Source organism: Notechis scutatus, chromosome 9, assembly GCF_049901735.1.
Source record: "Notechis scutatus isolate UNSWTSFEM ecotype Mainland chromosome 9, rNotScu1.2, whole genome shotgun sequence".
Lineage (NCBI taxonomy): Eukaryota > Metazoa > Chordata > Lepidosauria > Squamata > Elapidae > Notechis > Notechis scutatus.
This window is the reverse complement of record NC_142017.1, coordinates 21,471,733-21,499,703: the sequence shown is the minus strand read 5'-3', so window position 1 is coordinate 21,499,703 and position 27,971 is coordinate 21,471,733. Positions and strand designations below refer to the sequence as shown.

Below are 27,971 nucleotides of genomic sequence, written 5' to 3'. Positions count from 1 at the left end.
GGATAGACATTTTAATACTGTATCTTTAAGAGAATACTAAAACTGTAATTGGGTGTGGTTCCGCAAATGGCCATAAGATGGTAGATCCAGGAGAAGCTCTTCTTGCCAGCGGCAAAGAGGCAGCCATTAAAGCTGCTGAAGTTGGGACAGCTCCGAAATGGAAGAGAACAGAAAGAGAGAGAATGCCGGTTTGGTGAGAACTTTTTCTTTATTCTAAGATCTGAAAGGACACCCTAAGGAAAAGAAAGAATCTGTAAAAGTTTTTGACAGAAGTGATTAAGCGGCGATTTTAAACAGGAATGTCAAAGTAATGTTTTTTTTCTCATTGCTGGATTTTCTATACACGATCTTATATTATGAAACTGGACTGATTTTTTCTTTTACATCTATTTTTTTTCTCCTTTTTGATTTTGTAATATTTTAGGCTAGAGGCTCCCTTTTAGTTTTTTTAAATATCTTTTTCTTTTTTTATTAATTCTTATTATATCTTGCTTGGAAAAGCGGGGGAAGTGAGAGCAAAGAAACTTTGTAACTAGAGGCTTGAAAATTTTCTATTTCCCTGTGACCAGACAAAGCTGAGAAAGAAAGAACTGAGACTCTTTTTCAAGGACATTGCTATTTGATAAGATAGAGGGAAGAGCATGGGAGAGTATTATTGCAGGTGCTCTTCTGGGTTTCTATCAATAGCTGGAGTCTGGTGTTGAAACCTAGGGGAGAAAAAGGTGATAAGTTTTTGGAGAAGAGAGCTATAATAAGAGCCTTGGATAATTAAACAAAGTGCAGTGTGCTCTTTTTACTTTTTCTAAGTTGTGCTATCCCTCCTCACCAGCTTTATTGTATTTCATTTTATCTTTTTTTTCTTGAAATAACTATTTGGGTTTTTGGCTTTGTTGGAGCTCGTCTTTGTTTTTCTTTTTTTCTTTGGAAGTCCAATCTCTACGTTTGCTTTTTATTTTAAAGGGAAAGCTTTAGTATTAATGTTTTTTTTAAGGGAATAGCCTTTTTTTCCTTTCCTGGTATTTTTGTTTTTTCATCTACCTTTCTGGTTTATTCTTATGCACTCTTTTCTATTTGAGACCCTTCAATTGGATTAAGGTGTTGAAGAACCTGAAGAATTTTTCCTTTTCCCTTTTTCCCTTTTTCTTTTTCAAGCCATTTTCTTCATCTAACTACTGATTGGATTAAGGTATACAAGAACCTGAAGAAATTTTGTCCTCCCTTTTTTATTTTTTTAATCATTATTATTGGGCTTCTTTTTTCTACTATTTTTATTTTGAACTATAATTGGTTACTTCACAATTGGATTAAGGTTTAGAAGAACCTGAAGATTTTGAATTGCTTAAAATGAGTAGGAAATTTACAACTCCTGGTTCCTCAATTTCTACTTCTTCCTCTCCACCATCTGGAGGACAACGTTCAATACAGACAATGTTAAAGCAAGAAAAAGAAAAAGTGACTCTGCAGATGATTATGCAAGGAATTCAAAATATTCAAGCAAGATCAGAGAATATTGAAAAGAGAATAGAGAACATTGAACAAAGAACAGAGAACATTGAACAAAGAACAGAGAACATTGAACAAAGAACAGGGAAAACCGATGAAAAAGTGGAGAACATCCAACAAATGATGTTGAAGTATGATGAGAGATTCCAAAAAATTGAAGAAGACAAAGAGACAAGAAGATTGGAGATATTGATAATAGATTAACGGTGGTTGAACAAGATAAAAGTGGTATGTTGAGATGGGAGATGGATAGATCAGAATTCTTAGATTCCAAAACGTAGAGGAAGAAAAAGGACAAAACTTAGCTGAGATAATGATAGAAATACTGACTGAAGCTTTGGAAATAACTCAAGAGAAGATGATGGATGGAATAGATGAGGTTTATCAAGTTTTCACAAGATATGCGATGAGAAATAGCTTACCAAGATTCACATTAGATTTACAAAGAAAGCCATTAAAACACAAATATTTTGTGGCAAAAGAGAAAACATTGAAATATAAAGACAAGGAGATTGTGGTCTTGAAACAAATACCCAGAAAAGTGAGAGAGATGAGAAGAGAATACCGATTCCTGACTAAAATGCTAATTAAAAAAGAGGTGAATTATAGATGGCTTTTTCCAGAAGGTTTAATGTTCACATGGCAAGAACAGAGACATAGAATTGACTCAATTGAGAAAGCGGAGTTATTTTATGCAGAATTTCTTGGAGGGAAAGAGGAAGAGGCAGAAAAAGAGATCTCACTAATTGAATTCCAAGAGGGCTGTCAAATGACGACTGAAAAAGAAGAAGGTGCAGTAGGTGGAAAGGTGGAAGCCAAAGAACAAAGTGAACTAAGATCTACGAGAGCTGCTAAACTTAACTACAAAATATAACCATGGAAGAGAAAAAACTGATTACAATTAATATAAATGGACTTAACTCAGCCGTTAAAAGAAGGACAACCTTTCATAAATTAGAGAAATTAAAATTTGATATAATTTGTCTACAAGAAGTACATATTAAAAAACAATATGAACAATTGTTGATACAGCCAAAATTAGGGAAAATATTTACTTCCTTGACACAATGTAAGAAAAGAGGAGTGGTTTTATATATTAAAGAGACCACCCCAGCAAAATTGATTTATACTGATGATGATGGAAGAATATTAATGGTGGAAATAATGGACAATAATACAAAAACACTCCTGATTGCAATCTATGCTCCGAATGACAAACAAGAAGAATTCTACAGAAAATTACATATGAAAATAATTGAACTGGACTATGCTAATATAGTTATGATGGGAGATTTTAATGGAATTGTAGACAATAAATTGGACTATACAGCACAGAAAACAATAAAGCAAAACAGAAAGACTCTCCCTAAATCTTTTTTTAAAATGGTAGATGAAATAAACTTAAAAGATACATGGAGAGAAAGAAATGCTAAAACTAAACAATACACCTTCTATTCAAATAGACACTTATCATGGTCCAGAATAGATATGATATGGATGTCAACAGAATTAATAACTAATATTCAAGAAATAAATATTGAAACAAGTACTTGGGCAGATCACAATCCAATGACAATTAAATGGAAAGGACAAAAAAGAAGATCTAGATGGACGTTAAATAATACTATTTTAAAGGAAAAAGACTTCACACAGTGGATGGAGAAAGAATTGGCTTTTTTCTTTAGAGAAAACAAAAAAGAAGATACATCAATTCAGAATGTATGGGATACAATGAAGGCATATGTTAGAGGCTTGATAATAGACTATACAAGGAAAAGGAATACTATGAAAAGACTAGCCTCTAAGGCCTTAGAGGATGAGTATAAAAGACTTGAAAAAGAGCTACAGAAAATGCCACAGAAAAAGGACATCAAGCTAAAAATGGATATAATTAAACATAAAATGGGTCAAATAGAAAAAGAAGAATTAGCACAGAAAATTAGAGGTGCTAAACAGAACTACTTTGAAGACGCAAACAAACCAGGTAGATTGTTAGCATACAAATTGAGAAAGGAGAAAGAATCAAGGAAAATATTGCAATTAATAGATGACCAAGGTCAAGTTTGCTATGGTAGTAAAGAGAAGAAGGAAATCATTTGAGACTTCTATGGGAAATTATATATGAAAGAGAATATTGATGAGGAAAGAGTTAAACAGTACTTACAGAATGCTAATTTACCTCAGATACCTAAAGAGACTGAAACAATGTTAGAAAGCAATATAACGATGATGGAGTTAACTGAAGCACTCAAGAAGCAAAATAATGAAAAGGCACCAGGCCCAGATGGACTTCCAGCAGAATTTTATAAAACATTACAAGAATCGTTGAATCTTCCATTGCTAGAAGTTATGAATGAAGTTATGTTAAAGAAGATACCTAAATCATGGTCAGAAGCCTATATTACACTTATTCCAGAAAAGGAGGCCGATCCATTACAAATTAAGAACTATAGACCCATTTCTCTACTAAATGCAGATTATAAAATCTTTGCTTCAATATTGGCAGAAAGACTTAAAAAATATTTAAATAATTTTATCCCTCCTGATCAAAATGGATTTCTGCCAAAGAGACAAATTAAAGACAATATGAGAGTAATCTTGGACACCTTGGAATACTACGAGGCACATCCTGAAAAACAAATGGCTCTGATATTTCTAGATGCACAGAAGGCATTTGATAATGTGAATTGGCGATTTATGTTATTACTGTTGGAACAGATGGGTTTTGCTAGAAAATTTATTCAAGCAATAGAAGCTATATACTATAAGCAAACGGCAAATGTAATGATAGAGGGAGAACTGACAGACTCTATCAATATAAGAAAAGGAACAAGACAAGGGTGCCCACTATCACCTTTGTTGTTTGTGTTAACTTTGGAAGTGCTAAACAGAAATATTAGAGATGAAAAGAATATAAAAGGAATGAAAATCAAAAAGGAAGAATTTAAGCTGCAAGCATTTGCAGATGATCTCGTTTTCATCTAGAAGACCCTTTAGAAACAGCATCAAAACTGATAGAAAAGATAGAGACATATGGAAAGGTGGCTGGTTTGAAAATAAATAAAGATAAGACAAAGATCTTGACAAAGAATATGCTATTAAGACAAAAGGAAGAACTGGCAGACCTATTGAAAATTCAGGTCACGAATAAGATTAAGTACTTGGGGATATATTTGACAGCAAGATGTAGTACATTAAAAGAGAATAATTATATCAAACTTAAACAGCAGATAGCGTTAGATTTGGCGAAATGGGAAAATTTACAACTGTCATTAATAGGGAGAATTTCAACAATCAAGATGAATATATTACCCAGAATCTTATATTTGTTTCAAACAATTCCAATTAGGCTTGGAAAAGACTACTTTGAAGATTTAAATAAAATTGTGTTGAAATATATATGGCAAGGTAAGAAAGCGAGAATAAAGTTAAAACTTTTGCAAGATGCTAGAATTAGAGGAGGATTTGGTTTGCCTAATTGGGAGTTGTACTACCAAGCTACAAATCTGATGTGGGTTAAGGAATGGATAACACTAAGAAATACTAGATTGTTGACATTAGAAGGACATGATTTGTTGTTGGGGTGGCATGCCTTTTTATGGTATAAAGGAACTAAAACACAGGGGTATTTTAGAAGACATTATATACGGAAGTCTCTGTGATTAAACTGGGAGAAGATTAAAAGACAATGTTATTTGAAAATTCCAGTCTGGTTATCGACTATTGAAGCATTTTCTTATCCTATAATATACAAAAAGGAACAAACAGTTAGATATGGTGAAATATTGAATGAAAAGGGTGAACTTAAATCTATGCAAAAACAAGAGGAACAAGGTATAAAGATGAATTGGATTTCATATGCGCAAATACATTCAAGGTATGATAAAGATTCTAAAACAGAAGGTTTCTATGATAAACTGACTGACAGATAAGATTTTGACAGGTACTGATGAAAAAGTGATTAAAAAATTGTATGGATATTTATTAGAAATTAAACTAGAAGAAGAACAAGTTAAAGAAACTATGATTGCTTGGGGGAAGAATTTTGGATATGGGATCAATTTAGAGAAATGGCAAAAATTGTGGTCTCAAAATTATAAAATGACAATGTCAACAGCATATAAAGAAAATTTGTATAAGATGTTTTACAGGTGGCATTTTCCCCAGACAAGAATAGCAAGAATGTTTAAGAATAAATCCGAAAAATGTTGGAAATGTCATCAGACACCTGGCTCATATTACCATATGTGGTGGACTTGTGCGGATGCTAAAAAATACTGGACTAAAATCCACATGTGGTTGGAAAAAATGACAAAAAACATATAGACTTGAAACCAGAGATATTTTTATTGGGAATTTTACCTGAAATATATAGTAAAGACGTGAAATACCTGATTGTAAATGTATTAACAGCGGGTAGGATTGTATTTGCTAAAAACTGGAAAAATGAGAAAATACCATCACAGGAGGAAATCATTAAGAAAATATTGGAATGTGCTGAAATGAGTAGATTGACATTTGAAATTAGAGAACAAGAGGATAAACAATTTTATAAAATTTGGGATCTTTTCTATCAATGGTTAGACAATAAAATACAGTAATGAAATACGTAGTCTTTTAGAAAATAATAAATATATAAAGATGTACTTTTTTCTTATTATATCTACAAAATGATTTTAGGATAGATTTGGGTTGATAATATGAACTGTTATAAAATAAACTAAGTAAATTATGACTATCCTGTAAAACATGAATGAATAAAAGTATAGTCAAATGATTGATTAATAATGATACTAAGGTATTTAATTTTTGATTGACAATATGAGATCATATGCAATGTAATTGTAATTGAAGACTATGAAATGGAAGCACAAAACAATTTGTAAACCTACCGGCACACTGTATGTACACCTATGGAAGACAGCTTGATGTTTTTATGTTTTGTTTGTTTATATTTGTTTTTAAAAACCAATAAAATTTATTTAAAAAAAATATTCAGATGCTTGTCAACTGGTTCATATTTATGACTGTTGCAGTGTCCCAGGATCATGTGATCAACTTTTGCAACTTTCTGACATATTCACTTAACAACTGTGTTATTAACTTAATAACTGCAGTGACTTAACAACTGTGGCAAGAAAGGTTGTTAAATGGGGCAAAATTCACAGTACCAAAGAAGCAGCTCCTCACATTGTGGCTGCTGCAATGAATATGAGAAGCCCAGCACAGTTAACATCTCTAGCCCAATGAGTTCTCTGTTAATACTCACCACACCTATTAATTTACCAACTCCAGTTACTGCACCAGTGAACATCGCACATCCAGTCACTATCGCCTCACTAATGAATCTCCCAACATCAATGACATTAGCTGGCCCTTTAAATATATCCATAAGACCTGTGAAAAGCATGCCTTTCCTTCCCCAGACATTGCCAATCTCTCCTCCCAGTAAAAAAAAAATTCATGCAGTATTAAAAAGAAGAATAGAAAAGAGGGCTGCTGTGTATTGTTTAATGGATTGCTAAATTGGCAAAATGGACTGCTAAATTGGCCACGCCCAGCCACTCATGTTACCAGCAAGCCACGCCCACCCAGTCATCTGACCACCAAACCACGCCCACAAATTAAGCCACGCCCACAGAACCAGTTGTTAAAAAATTTGAATCCCACCCCTGAAAAGGATCAACTACAGAACACACATAAGACCATCAATGATGTCTTTAAAGGAATAAAATTTACAAGGGGAGACATAAACAACAACATACAACCCTACCTGGACAGTCTCATCAGCAGAGGCCATGATGGCCAATGAGAAACACAGGTCTATCTTAAACTATCCACACCATCCGAGCACTCAAAGTATCAAAGTAACCATCCAACCTCCCACAAGAAAAGCGGTTTAAGAACATTATTTAGATAAGCACAAACATAGCATAGCAATCATGCAAAAGGAAAGAGTTCATCTCTATATCTTCCAATAAAATGGGCACCCGTGCAACTTTATCAAAAAGTGCCTGATTACTCTAACACAAACTCTGAAAAGGATAACACTGCCATATATCAAAAGTTATCTCAGAAACCACCAATCGACTGTTACAACCACCACAGCACACAAACCAACTAAACCGCTCCAAAATACCCTGGGTAAACCGAAAGGCCTGGTAGCTCCAGAAGAAAAAAACAGGGATCATCTACAACATACAATGCAACAGCTGCCATGAAACACCAAGTAGCACTCAGAAGATAAAAAAACTCCTGAATTTAATCCTCCAAAGCACTTCCAACCATTACAAAATTTGCACACATAGACAACCACACACACATACATCACAGTAACTGGATTGCAACTTGAGCACTTGGCAATTACTTTGCAGTTTTGACCGGTTGCCAAGTGCCCCTCGACCAATCCAACTGCCACCTGAAATCTCCCCTGTAGGCTTCCCCAGAAAGTCAGTGGTTTCCACTGGGTTTCTGCAGAGAGGATTGGGCCTGGGCCTCCCCCAACCCCCCGAGGCATCCCACACTACCTACTTTACCAAACTGCCTCTAGCACCAGAAGGACTGGGATTGCAGTCATTGAACAAAGCAGTCATATGTTGTCTCACTTAACGACTGCTTTGCTCAACTACCAAGATTCCAGTCCCAATTGTGGTAGTGAGTCAAGGACTATCTGTACATCTGTCCACAAATACCTTAAACCAGGGTAGCCATATAAATCAAAAATAAGTAAATAATAAAACACATATTAAGGACAGAAATTAAATCATCATAACACACTGTTATTTTTTTATAAAATAACAAGGGACCCATAAACTATATTGAAACAGCCACCTAAAATTTGACTTAAGTGAATCCCTAAAAACTGTTTCATGTTTAAAGGGAAAAGTGCAGACGAAGACATGAACAGTCCAGCTGAGGAGGGCCAGTGTCGGAAGGAGAGTCTGGAAGAGTCTCTCAAGGCCAATGGCCAAGGGGGCAAGTTCCACCCCCAGGACTGAAAGGAGGGAACCCCCCCAGGGCCAAAGCCGAATATGGCTCTGCTGGATGATGATGAAGCTTCCAAACGATCAAAGAGCATTCCTCAGTTGGCTTGATACTCACCTGCTGTTCTTGACATGGGCTCCCACAGAGGTGAATTCAATCACTTTCGTTTGAGGGTCCAGACTCATTCCTCCTGGTCCTCGCAAGTCTGAATTGCGCCTGTTTGCAGTGATGTAATCAGAGTCTTCCAGCTCAAAGTGGCAATATGGCAGGAGACTCTTCCCTTTCACAGCAATGATGGGGCCCTCCTCATCCAGCTTCAGATTAGGCATACTGGAAAGAAAGAAGCCTGGATGAGGAGTGAATGCAAAACAATGGTTTAAGGATGTTCCAAGGCCTATGCATGTGCTTGCTTTGCATTGAAACTCTCTTCACCTGTCCCTTCATCACCAGGTGCCCAGAGAGAGCCATAAACAGAGGTCATCTCTGCATAAAATAATGTTCTCAAATATTTTTCTAGTTGAGCCATCTGGCAAGGTACCTGCTCAGGGGTGGGATTCAACCAGTGTTACTACCGGTTTGGTGAGTACGTTTTGCGCATGTGTAAAAAACCTTAAGCTGTGTCACCCAGATAGCTGAAAAGCACTGCGCATAGGTGTGCAGCGTTTGAAAAGCCTCTTTTTTCCTGCTTTTTCAAGTTCAGCTATGCCGCACAAAGCAGCTGAGGTTGAAAAAGCAGGAAATAAAGGACAGGTAAGAGCCCAGGCGGGTGGGTGGGCCAAATAGCAGCAAACACAGAACCTTAGTGTCTGCTGCTCTTCAGAGCTACCGGTTCTATAGAGCTGGGCAGAACCGGTAGCATCCCACCCTGTACCTGCTTGAAGGTTTGGTAAGCCTGAATTTTCTCAATTTTCAGTCAATCACTGTGCCACTTGGTCACTAATAAGAGGAGAGAGAAGTTGGCAGGGGAGCTTGGACATTTGAGATGAGAATGCACAATTAGTGGCTTGAGAGGCTGCTATGATATGAAAAGCCACAGCCAAACCTGACATCTACTGTAGTTCAAACGTCGAGATGGTACAGTTTTAATAATAGTTGGCCTTGCAGATTTAAGCAAGGCAAATGGTGAATGCAGGAATTGTGAACATGACATCAACTAACGATAGCATGCCAAATCACCAGCACTCGAATAGTGCCAACAGCCAGTGAGTCAAATGCTGACAGAAACATCCATGAGTGACATCTATACTGGTAAATTGAGAGCCTTTGACTAAGGCAAAAAATTTGGAAGCATTCAAAGGATAGGGATATAAGTCTTTTAGTCTCCAAACCATAGGAGGTAGTCTGCAATTGTAGACTGTAAGGAGAGGGGGAGTGGATCCAGGCAATCAGCCTGATATCAATACCTGGGAAAAGCCTGGAAAAGGTAGTTAAAAACAGATCATGCCAAATAAACTTAATTGCCTTATTTGATAAAATGACTAAATTATTGGATCAGGGAAATGCTGTGGATGGAGTATACTTGGACTTCAGTAAGACATCTGACACAGTAGACCACAGCCTACTTCTTGGTAAGATAGAACAATGTGGAATAGAGTGTCTCACTACCAGATGGATTCACAGTTGGCTGTCCAACCACACTCAGCGGATCCTCAATGGAGCCACATCTACATGGAGAGAAGCATCCAGTGGGCTACCTAAAGGTTTGGCCAATATTGGCAGAAAGACTTAAAAATATTTAAATAATTTTATTCATCCTGATCAAAATGGATTTCTGCCAAAGAGACAAATTAAAGACAATATGAGAGTAATCTTGGACACCTTGGAATACTACGAGGCACATCCTGAAAAACAAATGGCTCTGATATTTCTAGATGCACAGAAGGCATTTGATAATGTGAATTGGCGATTCATGTTATTACTGTTGGAACAGATGGGTTTTGGTAGAAAATTTATTCAAGCAACAGAAGCTATATACTATAAGCAAATGGCAAAGGTAATGATAGAGGGAGAACTGACAGACTCTATCAATATAAGAAAAGGAACAAGACAAGGGTGCCCACTATCACCTTTGTTGTTTGTGTTAACTTTGGAAGTGCTAAACAGAAATATTAGAGATGAAAAGAATATAAAAGGAATGAAAATCAAAAAGGAAGAATTTAAGCTGCAAGCATTTGCAGATGATCTGGTTTTCATCTTAGAAGACCCTTTAGAAACAGCATCAAAATTGATAGAAAAGATAGAGACATATGGAAAGGTGGCTGGTTTGAAAATAAATAAAGATAAGACAAAGATCTTGACAAAGAATATGCTATTAAGACAAAAGGAAGAACTGGCAGACCTATTGAAAATTCAGGTCACGTAGTACATTAAAAGAGAATAATTATATCAAATTTAAACAGCAGATAGCGCTAGATCTGGGGAAAGGGAAAATTTACAACTGTCACTAATAGGGAGAATTTCAACAATCAAGATGAATATATTACCCAGAATCTTATATTTGTTTCAAACAATTCCAATTAGGCTTGGAAAAGACTACTTTGAAGATTTAAATAAAATTGTGTTGAAATATATATGGCAAGGTAAGAAAGCGAGAATAAAGTTAAAACTTTTGCAAGATGCTAGAATTAGAGGAGGATTTGGTTTGCCTAATTGGGAGTTGTACTACCAAGCTACAAATCTGATGTGGGTTAAGGAATGGATAACACTAAGAAATACTAGATTGTTGACATTAGAAGGACATGATTTGTTGTTGGGGTGGCATGCTTTTTTATGGTATAAAGGAACTAAAACACAGGGGTATTTTAGAAGACATTATATACGGGAGTCTCTGTGGTTAAACTGGGAGAAGATTAAAAGACAATGTTATTTGAAAATTCCAGTCTGGTTATCGACTATTGAAGCATTTTCTTGTCCTATAATATACAAAAAGGAACAAACAGTTAGATATGGTGAAATATTGAATGAAAAGGGTGAACTCAAATCTATACAAAAACTAGAGGAACAAGTTATAAAGATGAATTGGTTTTCATATGCGCAAATACATTCAAGGTATGATAAAGATTCTAAAATGGAAGGTTTCCATGATAAATTGACTGATTTAGATAAGATTTTGACAGGTACTGATGAAAAGGTGATTAAAAAACTGTATGAATATTTATTAGAAATTAAATTAGAAGAAGAACAAGTTAAAGAAACTATGATTGCTTGGGGGAAGAATTTTGGATATGGGATCGATTTAGAGAAATGGCAAAAATTGTGGTCTCAAAATTATAAAATGACAATGTCAACAGCATATAAAGAAAATTTGTATAAAATGTTTTACAGGTAGTATTTTCCCCTGACAAGAATAGCAAGAATGTTCAAGAATAAATCCGAAAAATGTTAGAAATGTCGTCAGACACCTGGCTCATATTACCATATGTAGTGGACTTGTCCGGATGCTAAAAAATACTGGACTAAAATCCACATGTGGTTGGAAAAAATGACAGAAAAACATATAGACTTGAAACCAGAGATATTTTTATTGGGAATTTTACCTGAAATATATAGTAAAGACTTGAAATACCTGATTGTAAATGTATTAACAGCGGCTAGGATTGTATTTGCTAAAAATTGGAAGAGTGAGAAAATACCATCACAGGAGGAAATCATTAAGAAAATATTGGAATGTGCTGAAATGAGTAGATTGACATTTGAAATTAGAGAACAAGAGGATAAACAATTTTATAAAATTTGGGATCTTTTCTATCAATGGTTAGACAATAAAATACAGTAATGAAATATGTAGACTTTTAGAAAATAATACATATATCAAGATGTACTTTCTTATATTTACAAAATGATTTTAGGATAGATTTGGGATGATAATATGAACTGTTATAAAATAAACTAAGTAAATTATGATTATCCTGTAAAACATGAATGAATAAAAGTATAGTCAAATGATTGATTAATAATGATACTAAGGTATTTAATTTTTGATTGAAAATATGAGATTATAGGCAATGTAATTGTAATTGAAGACTACGAAATGGAAGCACAAAACAATTTGTAAACCTACCGGCACACTGTATGTACACCTATGGAAGATAGCTTGATGTTTTTATGTTTTGTTTGTTTATGTTTGTTTTTAAAAACCAATAAATTAAAAAAATATATATGCTTAGCTTGTCAACCCTGGTGCGAACCTGGCTGAGGCCATCTTTGAGGCTTCAAGTTTGCCACAAGGCAGAAGAAGAGACGGGGTGGGGGGAATAGATAGCTGGGGTTTGTAGTCAAAACAAAAAATTTCCTGTGGGAACCAAGGACATTCCAGCAGGTGCTGGGGAGAGGAGGAGTGGAGTAACCAAGCAACTGGCCAGCACCTCTATTGGACAATGTGACTGATGGCTTGGGGGAAGGGGGAATTTCACTTTTTAATTAGGTGAAAACCACAGGAACTTTCAGAGTCAGTTTTCACCAGTTGTGTCAATATGATGTGTCCAATAAATTGTTCTTTGAGGAATCTACCTGACTCGGAGTTCTGTTTTCTATGGGTGCATTACTTGGAACACTGACATAGCTCCTTAAATGACCTGTGAGCAGGCAGATCAGCTTTAGGGCCATCTAGTAAGAAACAAGCAAGATTGTTCCTGCATAAAATGGGAATAAAAAAGGAGAAAGAATGGTGTGTAAAAGTGCTCTTAACTGCAAAATAACCAATGCACATTTGCTTGTTGTTGTTTTTTAAGGATCCACCCTCCTGAGTACTACAAGGAGAAATATGGGGTTAACGAAGTACACTATACAGATGAGGTGAGTTCCCTACATTTTGCAAAGTTAAAACCATAGTTGGAGATGGGTGGGAGGGCAAGTAATTTTTCAGGTTAATAACTGACTCTGCAGGTTAAAGAGAATGAAAATGGAGGTCCATGGATGACACAATCTGGAATGACATGACACAGAGGCAGTGAGGAGAAAAGAGAGGGACAAGCCAGCTCAGGCCAGTTCTTAAAGGGTTTTGCTCCAAGGGCCCTGACCTTCTCCTCCTATCCGTGTGCAGAATGGGGTTGCAAGGCCACCGGGATGGTTGCTCAAATTTCTGCTGGTTCCATCAACTCCCTTTCCAGGGTGGTTAGATCAGCTGATGCCTCATTGTCTAAGACGATTCAACCAGGTTCTGAGAGGATTTGGCCCCAAATGTTTATGTGATTGCCCTCCCCCTTCCACCCACATCACAAGCTGGGCTACTGTAAAAGCCAGAATTAAATGGCATCAGTGGAATTGGCTTATTTGGAAAAGGAGAATTGAAGTCAGAAATTAGGGGGATGGGTAACATACTCCTTCATGGGATACTCAGAATATTCTAGAGAACAATGGAATTTTCCAACAAATGATACAACATGCTGGGCCATGCCAGTCTGGACATTTGGGGATGGTCTGAAGTATTATGGAAGTCAAGTAGGCCTCCCCAAATGGGAAGAGTTTCAACTCAGCTTCCTGGGCTGGATTATTCCCAGCAGAGCCATAACTCCTAACTGCCATCAGAACTTCATATCCCAGAAAACACCAAAACTTTCATTTTCTGGCAACTCGAACCAAGATAAATCCATTGGCTTATCAGGGACTTTGGAATTCAGCAGAAAGGAGAGATTGATTCTTCCGAAGGTTGGGAAGTTGGCATCCTCAGGGCTTGCTCTGAAATACAGACTTTTGCCTAGATTTATGTAGTAGAGGAACCTGATTCCTGTACAGCAGTGTTTTCCAATCTTGGTAACTTTTAAGATGTATGAACCGCAACTCCCACAGCCAGGAAGTGAATTTCACCAGTCCGTGCATCTTAAAGTTACCAAGGTTTGAAAATGATGCTATAGAGTTTGGGATTGGACAGGGAATTTTTTTATTCGGGATAATTCTGCCCTGTTTAATGTGGCTTTGGGATGTAAGAAATTACAATTCTGTATTAGTAGGTTTATCTCTCATTAAATCTAATGTGTGCCAAGCACATTCCTTGGCAGCTGCTTTTTAAAAAGATTTGTTTTAATTCTTTTTTATTCTATCTCTCCAATGGCAATATTATAATTTCTGTGTTGCTTCAACTCTATGATCAAATAAATACAGGGGTGTTGGAAAACCTCAAATATAGAAATAATTTAAAAGAGTATTTTTTTTACCTTAAGAGCAAAGTATTGATGCATCTGCTCACTTCAAATCCTCAGTCCTAATTTTGAGGGGATAAGTTTCCTCCCTCCCAGAAAAGGACACGGATGAGTGTTTTCTGCCAGGCTTTTAATAAATTAAGCCTCCCTCCCTCCCTCCCTCCCTCCCTCCCTTCCTTTTTCTTTTCACTTTTTCAGTTAAATATGCATTTGTTTTTCCCCACTCCTTTCCCTTTTTATAGCATATAATTTTTCCTTAACAGGTCGAAGTTTCCCAGATTTGGCCACTGGGCAGAGAGAGACCATTTATAAATAGAAATATTCCTTTAAACAATTATGTTTCCTTCTCGGAGCCTCCACTTTGACTATCTGTCTGAAAAATCCCACTTTCCAGTTGACATCTCCAATGCAGTTTGATCCTTGAAACAAATAGGCCTGTGAAATAGTCTCTTTCTAATCCGATCATCCCCTGTGCTGTCTGTAAAGGCGGCTGGCAGCTTATCTGGATTGGAATCGAGAGTGGTTCTCCTTATCTGACTTCAGGTGTCAGATACCAAAATGCTAGTTAAGGATTCCTTATCTGCAAGAGTGGATGACAACCAGGAATTTGCGCTTCGTATCACAACCATTGGCAAATTGTCAGGGGTGTTATGTACAATTATAGCGCTTCCTCCTTGGAAAAGTGTAAGGCAGGTAATTTTCCTTTAACATGTGGAAATAAGGAAGCCACATTTCTTTCCTCGACCTGGTGCCCTTTTAGAGGATTGGGCCTTTGTTGCCATATCCTGCCACCAGTTTTTCATGGATTGTGGACAGAAATAATTCATAGGTGAGGCGTTCTCCATTGCATCACTTTTTCCATTGCTTTTTGCAGCCCTTGGAATCTCTAATGCAAGGTCCCCAACCCCTGGGCCGTGGCCCACTACTCCTCGTGGCCTATTCAGAATTGGGTTGTGCCAGCGGTGGGCCAGCGTGCATGCATGCAGCTTGACTTGTGCGAGCAGTGGGGCAGTGCGCTTGCACACATGCACACAGCTCAACATGAGCAAGTTGAGATCTGCGGGGCCATCGCTTGCGCAGTCCGGTTCTCCTCCCCCCAGTCTGCTGAGCCCCAAATGTTGGGGACTGCTGCCTTAGTGGACAAATCCATGCGCATGTCCTGAGTTCAAATATTGTTAAATAGAAACATCATTCCATCCCTCAGAAACAGGAGAGATTTCCAGACCCATCACCGAGAGAGGCAGGACCTTACAGCATCTCTCTTTGGATCCTCTGTATTTCACCTCTTCTTAAAAGCAGCTCTAAACAGCTGTCTGTTCACAGCCTCTTTGCATTTAATGCACCTAATTGATTTCTTCTTGTTTTGGAGACTATTTGTTTTTCTGCTTACTATTCCTTTTACTGAATTGACTGCTGTATTAAATTGCCTCTTCCTCCACCACCCTCTGCTCCCAGCTTGAAAAATTTTACATTGATGGACAAGTTATAAATAGGATTGCAGCCAGATTAGCAAAATTTTAGTCAATACTTTGTCTGAGTTTCCACTGATTGATTTTTTTAACCTTGCAGTTGTATATAAATGGTAGTGAATCAATAGATACTTTTCAGGTTCTGTGGCTCCTTTTGGCAGTCCCTGCAATGTGGAAGTCCATTTATGGCACCAAATAGTTTTATTAATAATACTTGGTTAAGTCAGGTAGGCAATATATTTTCAATCAGGGCACCTTTTTTCAACCCAAAACTTTATTCTGATTCGAGAGAAATTAGAGTATAGTATAAACTTCTAAAGCAATATTTCAATGACTTCCTGTGTGTAGAAATCTTCACAATTTCCATCTTACTCATAGTGAATTCATTAGAAATAACAGGTAGTCCCAAAAAGTTATTTCCATACAAGAATGAAGGGTTGATAAGTTGGAGGAATTTCTAAGATTGATGAAGTACACATGGACTGGATTCCTGCACTGCAAGAAGCCAGTTTCCCCAGTGTGGTGTCCCCAGGTTCTAGAACTGCATCTTGTGGGCCAAGCTGTGTTCAGTCCAGCTGTGGATTTAAACCCTAATGTATCTAAACCATAATGACGTTTGATTTTGACAAGTGCACCCCTCCCCTGTTGTTTGTAGCCGAATTGGAGGAGCAGGAGGCGTGGGAGTCAGAGTCAGCATCAGGGCAACCTGGGAGCTCCAAGGAGGAAGAAGGAATGGAGCTAGCAGAGAGAGAGAGAGAGAGAGAGAGAGAGACAGAGGCGAAACCTGGGCTGTCTGTCAGCCCTCAGATGGAGAGTCAGCAGCCCCCAGGTCTGGAGGTTGATGAGGAAGAACAGTGGGGTCCAGTGCCTGACATGTGGATGCCAGAAGGCAGAGGAGAGGAGAGCAGTGCTAATCTATGGGCCGGTCCTTGGGACGGAAGAGCCACTGCTGCTAGTGAAGCCCCACCCTCGCTCTGGGGATAAAAGGCAGGAGGTGGAGATGAATAGGTGTGGGAGACAACTATTCATCTTCCAGCTGGCTGGATTTATTAGCCTGCGAGAGAAATTTTTGCCGGGGCTGCCGGCGCTCCTAATAAAGGAATATTTTGAATTCACGCCAGAGTTTGGGGAGCTGGGTCAGAACATTGTGTTTGATGGTTTGGTTAGATATGAACTGAGGCCACTGGCAGGTATTTAACAAACCTTCATAAAAATCAAACATGGGTGGATATTAGGAACTAGTCATAATTTTTGGTGAATGATGGGAGACTCAAGCAGAAGAAAAAAAATATGAATTGTAGGTCAACATGCTGCTTTATTACTATACGCTTAAATAATAATATAATACTAAAACTTCCTAGAGAAAAAGCAGAACACAAACTGGGCCCAAAGAGTTGGCGTCTTTGAGAAAATGGAGACAGTGTTGTCCTTATTAATGTCAAATAGAATATTTAAATAGAGAGTATTTGAGAACGAGCGGGGAAACAGTTCAGAATCAGGGGAGCCTGGATCCCAGGGTTGTTGTAAGTTGATAGAACAGAGCGAAGATGATTGTCTTTTCATTTATTTTGTCAGATTGCCTGTGTTTTGGCTTCGAAAAACCCTTCGGTTCTTCTTACTCTGGTAAGTGCTAAGATGCATTCCCTGGTGCCGAGACATGACTTAGAGGTATGCTTCTCCAGTGCATTTTACTAAATGCTTTAGTCTCTTCTTTTTATTTTATTCTTGCAATAAATTAGTAGCACCCAGTGTGCTCCCCTGGCCTCCTGTGAGGTCTTCCACCCAGTTTCCTTTGGAAATAATCGGTTCTACCTTCTGGAAAAAAAGCCACCTGCTCCTTTCCTGGCAACTTGCTATGGGAAGAGAGAAAGAAGTGGCTGTCTGAATGTAGGTAAGTGTGCACAGGGTTACTGGTCCCACCCAGCCTTATCTTCACCCACTCTGGCCCTGTAGTGTGGACCTTGGTAGAAAAAAAAAACCCATTGCTGACCTCTACAATAAAAAGGGCACCCCAAAGGTGCTTTTTTTTCAAGAGGCAACTGGACTTTCTGGTTTTTCTTTGAAGACGTTTCGCTTCTCATCCAAGAAGCTTCTTCTGCTCTCCCCCACCATTCAATCAGCACCATCTATTTCCAGTCTACAACACAGTCCTCTCAGCAGTTCCAAGAAGGCTCCACACTGATTTGTAGACCCTGAGGACACAGATAAACCTCCAAGTGGCCTCAACAACCCTCTAATAAGGATGCAAATGACCAGCTGTCTGCAAAGAGTATAAATCTTTCCCCCCCTCCCACCATCCAGTCAGAGCTAAAGAAGCTCCTTGGATGAGAAGCGAAACATCTTCAAAGAAAAATAAGAAAGCCCAATTGCTTCTTGAAAAAAGCACCTTTGGGACAACCATGGCCTTGGATGACTGAGAATCTTAAGAGACCAGGGGTGTCAAACTTGATTTCATTAAGGGCTGCACCAGGGTTGTATTTGACCTCAGGGGGCTGAGTGGGTGTGGGTGGGGTGGGTGGCTCGACGTTCTGCAGCCCTCTGCCAGCAAAAACGGATCCAGGGAGGCTGTGCGCAGCCCTTCCAAGCTCCCTTTTCGCTGGCAGAGGCACCATAGGCTGGTCCTTCGCGGTTTCCAAGCCATCCCTGCAAGCCAGATCTAAGCACCCAATGGGCCGGATCCAACCCGCGGGTCTTGAGTTTGATACCCCTGCCATAGACTATAAAAAGGGTGGATTTTTTTTTCCAGCTGAACAAATACTCTTTATTGCCTCTTGCTATTATTTAAAACTGTCAGCTTTGGAAGCCATATTCCACGCTGCTACGTAGCTGAGAAAGTGGGAGGGGAGTGATTTCAATTGAGTCGTTCTAAGTAGACAAAATAAAATCCTTAGTTCAAGGTTATTAAGTGTGGCGCAGCAGAGGAAAAGGATCTTACACTGGGACAGATCATGATTGGTCCATGTGATGTGATGATGGGAGAAAAGGGGATGGATTGTAGTTTGGGACATTGTGGGAAGTCCGGGAAACTTTTAGTTTCGAGATTCTACAGATGGTGCCAGGTGCTATTCTAATAAAGGTACTTTTGAGATTATGCTTGTCTCAGAGTTACTGATTGGAATGGAGGTTTGCTGGAACGCTGACAAAAACATTGTGTGCAAAGTAAATAAAATCGATGCCCTTGCATATGTATGTAAAGGTAGTCCTCGACTTACAATAGTTCACTTAGTGGCGGTTCGAAGTTACAAAGGCACTGAAAAAAGGGACATACGAGCATTTTTCACACTTAATGACTGTTGCAGCATCCCCCATGGTCATGTGATTTACATTCGGATGCTTGGGAACTAACTCATTTTTATGACGTTTGCAGTGTCCCCTTGGGGTCACGTGATTCCCTTTTGTGACCTTCTGATGAGCCAAGTCCATGGGGAAGCCAGATTCACTTAACAACGGTGTTACTGATTTAACAGCTGCAGTGATTCACTTAAGAACCGTGGCAAGAAAAGTTGCAAAATGGGGCTAAACTTCACTTAACGCATTTCTCACTTAGCAACATAGATTTGGGGCTCAGTTGTGGACATAAGTCGAGGACTAGCTGTATTCTACCAGGAGATGGAAGATTGATTTGAAAAATGACACCCCCTCACTCAAAGAGACCGTTGAATGCGGGCTGCCCTGCCCTGTTAATCCAATTACAAGAGACTAACAAGAGTGCTTCTTAGACGGAACTCCAGTAGCACTAAAGGCAGTGGATATAACAGGGTGTCTTGTCTCACTTAGGGCCTAAATGGTGAAAAAGCAGATGCAATTCTGCTTCTAGCTTATCCCGGAAACACAATGATTTATGAATGCTTGTAGATTTCTGGGCCTTTGCAAAATTGCTTGGGGGCAAATTCAAGGTGCTAGTCAAATTGTCTTAGTCTAAGGATCTTCATACTGTAGCTTTTGAGAATACAGTGTCAAGTATTGGAAAACTGCTTAAATGTCACTGTTTCATAGAAATAATAATTAATAATAATAATAATAATAATAATAATAATAATAATAATAATAATAATAATAATAATAATAATAATAATAATAATAATAATAATAATAATAATAATATGATGATGGCTGGAATTCCATTGCACTGTATGGCACTGAAGGCTGGGCAGCAACATCAGGGACCGAAGGTTATCTGCATGCCATGGAAATGCAAATGTTCCGTTGGATATCGGGCATCTCCCTTCTTGACCACATCACAAATGACACTATTCGACAGCATTTTAGTGTGGCACCAATTATAGAGAAGGTGAGAGAAGGCTGGCTCCGCTGGTATGGACACATCCACCTCCCACCATGGCCAAGACTAGAAGTCAATGGCCGGCAACCTCGTGGGCATCCAAAACAGAGATGGCAAAACACCATCAACAAAGAGATGCAAGCGTGGGCCTGCACCCTGGAGACGTAGCTGATGGTGCAAAATGGTGTTCAATAATCTGAAAAGCGGACCCTGCACCTACAGGAATATGCTAGGAAGAAGAAGAATGGCTGCAATCCCTGGATTTGCCCCTTAATAATGACAGAATATCAGAGTTGGAAGGGACCTTGGAGGTCTTCTAGTCTAACCCCCTGCTCGAGCAGAAGACCCTATACTATTCTAGACAGATGGCTGTCCAGTCTCTTCTTAAAAACCTCCAGCAATGGAGCACCCACAGCTTCTGAAGGCAAGCCATCTTCACAGGTGTGCAGAACAGATGTTTACTTTTTCCCTTCTTTAGGGTGAAAGAATTCTGCCTGCTAATGCCCTCCCCATTCAGTGCAATCATCCATTGTGTCAGAAAACCAGCTGTGGGGAGAAAAAATAATAATTTCCCCTCTTCCTCCTGGGCTAGGTACTATTCCTGGGCTCTGTCAATTGTCCTGCAAAACAAGATTGAGCCAAAACAAGCCTGATTAATTTTTTTGAACTGCAGAAGGCAGAAGAATAACACAATATGCAGCTTGTATTTTGTATAGAGGTGCCTTTAGCTTGCTTGGTGCGTGCCTCATCAATGCCTTCTTCCATCCAGATGGAAGTGAACACCTGGGATTCCTTGGTCCTATTATTAGTCCTCTTTGCTCCATCTGGAGCCTGCAGAGAAAGCCACAGGAGATGTTTTTGTCTGAAAAAGGAGAGTAGCTTTTCCTCCCAAATGATTCGCTTTAAAATCGCAGAGTCATTGTAAGTTCATTAAAAATATGATAAAATGAAGGATGCTCTAATTAGACATTTTTGCAGAGATGCAGCAGATTGTCTAAAATGCATGGCTGTCTTCCTTTTAGGTCAGTGGGTATTATATCTATCCATCTTGCCCAACCTGGCCTCAAGAAGAAGGCAAGGGGAATGACCAAATTCAGCTCCAGGGAAGGGAGAAAACTGGTTGGGTGAAAGGCTTGTCTTGGCTGTTTCTAAACTGCTGCTCTAGAACTTGTGTTTTGCTCTCTTTTTTTCCAGCGAGGAATTAACACCGACAGTGGAAGCGTGACCAGGGAAGCGTCTTTTGACAAAATCAGCCAGTAAGTTATCTTCTGGGTTTGAAATGTTCGGATGAATCCCCAATTGACTAATTATTTGAAATATCTAATAAACAAAAATAGGAGCCCGCCATTCCCAGTTCAGATGATCTTATTTCGATTGTATTTTTTTTTCATGATTGCAGAAAGAAATCCGATTCTATGTACAAACCCATAACAAAAACTTGTGAATCAAATCACTTTATTCCAAAAGAGTGGAGCATTTTAGCATTTTATGATAGATTGCAGTATTTGAAGCACATCGAAGCGTTCCAGAGGAGAATCCTTTGTAAGACAAATGAGTTATATTGCAGTGCAAAGAACAACATGCCAGTGGAAAACTTATTAATTAGCCCTGAGTCCAGGGTGAAGATGCTCCCTGGCTATTCTATTTCGGTGTGCGGTGCTGCTGTAGCTATGATGCGTGTGTGTGTGTGTGTGTGTATCTGCCTGCCTGCTTTGTTGCCTCCATTTTTGTGTGACGACTGCTTTCTTCCCTTGCCCTGCCCAACTTGCTTGGAATGCTGTGGCTTTATTTATTCAATTATCAATCACATTTATGTGCTACCCATCCCATAAACAGTGATTCTGGGCATTGTGCAACAATAAGTAAAACAACATATATAGAGAAACCATCAGTATAAAAATATGAAAAATCATATTAAAATACAAAAACCTCTAAAAAATAAAACACACAAACCATATGAAGAGAGCAAAGGATCAAGCACAGTGAAGCCCTCTAAAAATGCCTGCAGCTCCCTGGGATGCCATAACCCATGGAGTCTTCAAACATGACAGCTTGAAGGCTTGTGGACTTCAACTCCCAGAATTCCTGAGCTAACATGACTGGAGGAGGAATTCCAGGAGTTGAAGTCCACAAGTCTTCAAGCTGTCAAGTTTGAAGACTCCATGGGGTCTTGGAAATCCATGATCCCAAGACATAACCAGGTCTTGAGGGACTTTCAGAAAATGATGAACTAACCTGACTTGGGGGTAGGAAATATTCCACTGGATGGGCCCCATGGTAGAGAAGGTGCAGTTCCTGGGACCAACCATCTGTAGGTCCCTGGCAGAGGGTCCCTGTGACATGCCTTCTCTGCCAGTTCTAATGGGATGATGGGCTGGTGTAATTTAAGGAGAGGCAGTCCCTCAGATACCGTAAATGTGGAGGATTATTTCCCTAATACGTACAAGAAACACTCTCACAGCTTTGTGCAGAATGACTTTGAATGCAGAAATGTATCCCAGTTCCACATCTGACTTGGGCCAGATGCTATGTTAAAAGTCCCCTGCATACACACACAGACATATAGCCTCCGTTCCAATTTTTTAAAAGAGAAAAATGGGCCCTCTTCTGTCTTCCTTATTTGTTGCAAAGAGATTTCCAGTTTTTCTGGCAGTTTTGTCTGTCTGGATTAGCAGAGGTTTCCTTGCATTCTAACCATGGGGCATCGACTGATCTTCCTGTTGCCTTTTGACAGCTATGGATCATCCGTGCCTTCTGTCAGTAAAAGAGCCCCCTTGATGTGGTGTAGAACAGCTTGCAGCTTCTCACATGTCAAGACTTCCATCCTCAATCTCTCACTAAGCGTCTTCCAACCTCTTGGCACTGTAGTCTTGGCTGAGGGCCAGTCTCCCGATCCTTTGTCCACATTGGGGCTGGGGAGACTTTGATATGGACCGCTGGCACCGAATTGGGCTATAAGGGAAAAACCTTCCCAGGCTGTTCTCGGTTTCTGCATCCATAAGAATCTTTATGATTTATCTACTTGCAAACAGCTGCTCACAGATCTATACTTCAAAAAAGATCAACAAGGCTGCTGTGCGTTTTTGAAAAAGAAAACCACGGCTCTCATTTGGAGGAATTTGATGGCAGCATTATCACTATTCTGGTCACTAAAGATGGGTAATGTTTTGGTGGGAGGATTCTTTTGAGTTTTTAATGACTTAATTTGCATTTCCCAAACTGCTATGCAAACTAAGATACACTTAAGCTTCAATATTTATAGATTTTTAAATGTTATAGTTTGGGGATGTATGGTTTTTATAAAAATCTTAACAGGGAAAAAAGGCACCAAGTATATATGTGTTAGTAAAATGAATATATAAAAAGACATAGCCAATAGGGTCTACGACAACTCACCGTGGCCAACTCGCTGTGGGACAAGAGTTACACTAATATCGAAAAAATAGCAGAATAGAATCATTAAAGAAAGGATTTGAAAGATGGACAAAATGAAATGTGAATGACAGAAATTAATTTTTGTTTATTATTTTAAATAATTATACTGAATTATGGAATTTTCCCTCAGTGAGTTGGCTATGGTGAGTTGGCCAGGGCAAGTTGTCCTGGGTTGAGTTGGCCACGGTGAGTTGGCTGCAGTGAGTTATCATCCCATTCCGTAGCCAATACAGCAAGGATTAGCCAATGCATGTGGGAGTTATGTCACAAATGAGACCCTACTGGTGACAAAATCCTGAGGTCCATCAGGGAAGGGGCTCTGGTGGGCTACCTTTCATCAGCACTTTGCAGAAAAGGATCCATTCTCAGCCTTGTAGGAATGATGGAAATGTTACTAACAACCTCAGGATTGAAGCTGAAGATAGATGTTTTGTGCGTTGTGCCTTTCCTGAACGATCATTTGGATGCTCCCCGGCTTTTCCTCAATAAGACAGCCTGCTGACTCAGAGGCCATGGCTGTTTCCCATCATTCTTGCTCCCAGCAGGCTGTTCTCCCAACACACTCTTTAAATGTTCTGTTCTGCCTATTGATCTCAATCCCACAATTACTTTCTGATCTTCCTGATGCAGCTTGTGGCACACCTTCCTGTCTGCTTGTGAGGAACATAGTGGGATGCTTGGAGCCAAAACAAAGATCCATCCTTTTGCTCAGTATTGTTCAATGTACCAGTTCTCTCATCGGTGGGCCGTGTGGCTGTCTGCCTTTCTATTGAATGCAGTTTTGCACTTTCATTTTTCATTTTTTGCCTTTGTGCTAAACTATACCTTTTTATGTGCCGGGGATTTAATGGCCTTAAGCCCTTGCAAAAAGGATTCCTTGATGTTCAGAGAAAGCAAATCTCATTAGATCCGCTTCTTTTTGCCACCCTACGGTGAGACTCTCTCCTGCACAGTGCCAGAATTGCATGGCCTTGAGGAGCTCAAGTGATTATTGGCTAAAATTACTCATTTTTATTCAACTCCCAGAGGCGTGTGGAGAGCAGGGCTGGGCAGATCTGGCTCTCTTCTAGAAATTGAACGTCACTTCTTAAGCATTGGTAGTAACGTCTGCAAAACTTGTAGGATTGTAGCCTAGGCATGGAGCAAGGTCATAGTAATCAAATATATTCCTGCAGCCTGGCTGGCAGAAGAAAGTTTCAAACGTTGAATGCTGCCAGAAGTACTTAATTTCATAGCTGGCATTCTTGAAGGTATTGATTCACACCTGAGTTTTTCTGGCTTTACAGGAATTCTCTCTCCTTCCTGTTGAGAAAGAGACACATCCCCTACTGTTTATTTGTCCAACCTACCTGTCAGGCTCCAAAAACTAAGAAAGGCACAGATGTCTTCATTGTCCCTCATCCAGTCAATCAGAATAGAACTGGAAGGGACCTTGGAGGTCTTCTAGTCCAACCCTCTGTTCAAGCAGGAGACCCTATACCATTTCAGACAAGTGGCTGTCTTGTCTCTCCTTTAAAACTTCCAGAGATGAAGCTCCCACAACTGGTGCTTTGGAAAATAGGTTGACCCACCCTCTTCTTTGGGGCAGCCCCTCAAATACTGGAAGACTGCTATCATGTATATCCATAGATAGAAATCCTAACCAAAATAAAAAGTGCTTTGCACTCCCACAAAGCGTATACTCTGGGAACTGTTAGGGAGAAGCTGTGTTCCCCCTCTTTCTCTCATACAGATTGAGATGAAAGGGATTGCCTCTTGCTCCTTGGAGTGCACTCCCTCCCTCCCAGAATCCAGATGGCATCCCATCACACTTCCCCTCTTCTTGCATCTCTCAAGTTCCACCATCCCGCTGTGGTCTAGAAGAAACGTAACACTTTCCTGGATAATAGACCAGACAGACACCAGGTGTTCATTCTCTTGCTTCCTCACATCTAGACATGAGCCCTTGTAGCTGCACCAGCTTTAATCTGGATTGGGTTTTTTTTTCTATTATGTGCACCAAGTTGTTTTTGATCCAAGCGATCACATAGATCAGGGGTCAAACTCAATTTCTTTGAGGGCTGCATCAGGATTGTGTTTGGCCTCGGGGGGCAGGGGGGCAGGATGGGCGTGGCCAGCTTGACATCACTCATGTTGGGGGCACCTGTGATGGCCAAGTGCTAAGGCAGGACTTCCCTCAGATCTTCTCTCACTCTCATTATTATCTCCCTTCCTTCTTTCCTTCTTTCCTTCTTTCTTTCTTTCTTTCCTTCCTTCCTTCCTTCCTTCCTTCCTTCCTTCCTTCCTTCCTTCCTTCCTTCCTTCCTTCCTTCCTTCCTTCCTTCCTTCCTTCCTTCTCTTCTTTTTCCTTTCCTCTTCATTCTCCTTTCTTATTCCTTCCCCTCTTTCCTTCTTTTTCCTTCCTCACTCTCTTCCCATCTTCCCTTCTTTTTCTTTGTCTTTCCTCTTTCCCTTTCTCCTTTCCTGTCCCTTCTTGCATGCTCAAATGCAAAAGGGGAAGCATTTCCCCTTTTGTTTAGTTTTTAGTTTGTTTTGCTAGCCTGCCAGCGAAAATGGAGCCCAGGAAGTGCTCCCCCCAGCTCTGTTTTCGCTGGCAGAGGCACCGCAAGCCTTTGCTGTTTTCAGAGCAGCCCATGGGCCAGATCTAAGCACCACACAGGCTTTGAGTTTGACACCTTTGACATAGATAGATGAATATATCTCCGTGATGATCTACCTCTAATCTGTTCTTTCAAGCCTCCCAATGGTGCATTCATCACCACCATAACCAAGTCCATCCACCTTGCTGTTGGTTGTCCTCTTCTTCTCTTTCCTTCTACTTTCCCCAGTACTGGTAGTCCTTGACTTACAACAGTTCATTTAGTGACCTTTCAAGTAAAAAAGCCTCTGAAAAAGGTGACTTATGACCGTTTTACACACAATTGTTGCACACAATCACATGATCAAAATTCAGATGCTTGGCAACTGACTCGTATTTATGATGGCTCCAATTTCCTGGGGTCAAGCTATTATCTTTTGCAACCTTCTGATAAGCAAAGTCAACAGGGAAGCCAGATTCACGTAACAACTGTGTTAACTAACTTAAGAACTACAGTGATTCACTTAACGACTGTGGCAGGGAAGGTCATCAAATGGGGCAAAACTCACCTAACAAATGTCTTGCTTAGCAACATAAATTTTGGGCTCGATTGTGGTCTAAAGTTGAGGACTTCCAGATTAAAACCTTTTTCAAAAGAGGAGGGTTTTCACATAATGTGTTTACATAAAGTAGGATGATTTGAACCTGGTCAATTGTGCCTTGGGTGAGCACTGAAGGCTTGTGACCTGCCTAAATACTTGTTGCTGCACAAAGTTCCTACCGTGTTTTTTTCCCAAAATAAGACTCCTTCTTATAATTTTTTGCCACCAAAAATGGCACCAGGCCTTATTTTGGGGGGATGTCATCCACTGACTAGCCTCACTTGCGTGCGTTGTCCCCTGGCCTCCTTTTCGTTCTCAGAGGCCTTCGGGAGCTTCTTCTTCTGCAGCCAGCAAGGCTTTCCTGAAGGCCTCTGCAGCTGATAACAGAGCTCTGGATCGATCCAGAGCTTTGCTATATCAGCTGCAGAGGCCTTGAGGAAAGCCTTGCCAGCTTGTCTGGCTGCAGAAGAAATGGGCCGGCAAGGCGGGTGTCGGGGTGTGCGAGGCTTGGCTACAACTCTCCAAAGATAGGTAGTAGCGCAGCTCCACCCCCTCATCCCCACTCAAGCTTAATTTTTACCTGGAGTGGGCAGGATCTTAATTAGGGCTTATTTTGGGGATAGGGCTTATATTGGGCACATGTGTAAAAATCAAGCTAGGACTTGCTTTCAAGGTAGATTGTATTTTCGGGGAAACAGGGTAGATGCTCGAACATTCCCACCCATAATGTCCCAATTCTCCCACTATTCTTCTGCAAAGTCTTGCAGAAAAAACAGATTTCCCTGGGCAAATTCCCTGTGCAGCTGTTCCAGCCGCTTCCCCTCCTCACTACACATCTTCGGTTCTTTGGTTGAAAAAAGGATGGGAACAGTAGCATGGCACCAAGGAGAGAACAGACTAGCCTCGAGAGCTGTTTTCCTTGGTTAAGCCTTTCATCCACAGCAGCCTTGGAAAGAAAGAGTCCGTGGGGAAAGAAAGACA

The 27,971-nt window shown here is 39.8% G+C and overlaps 1 protein-coding gene across 1 annotated transcript in view; it reads left to right on the top strand.

The window, feature by feature from the left end:
* PEPD (peptidase D) overlaps positions 1–27,971 on the top strand; it is a 182,630-nt gene that overhangs the window by 33,506 nt on the left and 121,153 nt on the right. Inside the window, exons 4-6 of the mRNA XM_026680147.2 lie at positions 13,218–13,281; positions 17,669–17,716; positions 21,570–21,631. Of these exons, the coding sequence (XP_026535932.1) occupies positions 13,218–13,281; positions 17,669–17,716; positions 21,570–21,631 (174 nt within the window). The remainder of the gene's footprint in view (positions 1–13,217; positions 13,282–17,668; positions 17,717–21,569; positions 21,632–27,971) is intronic.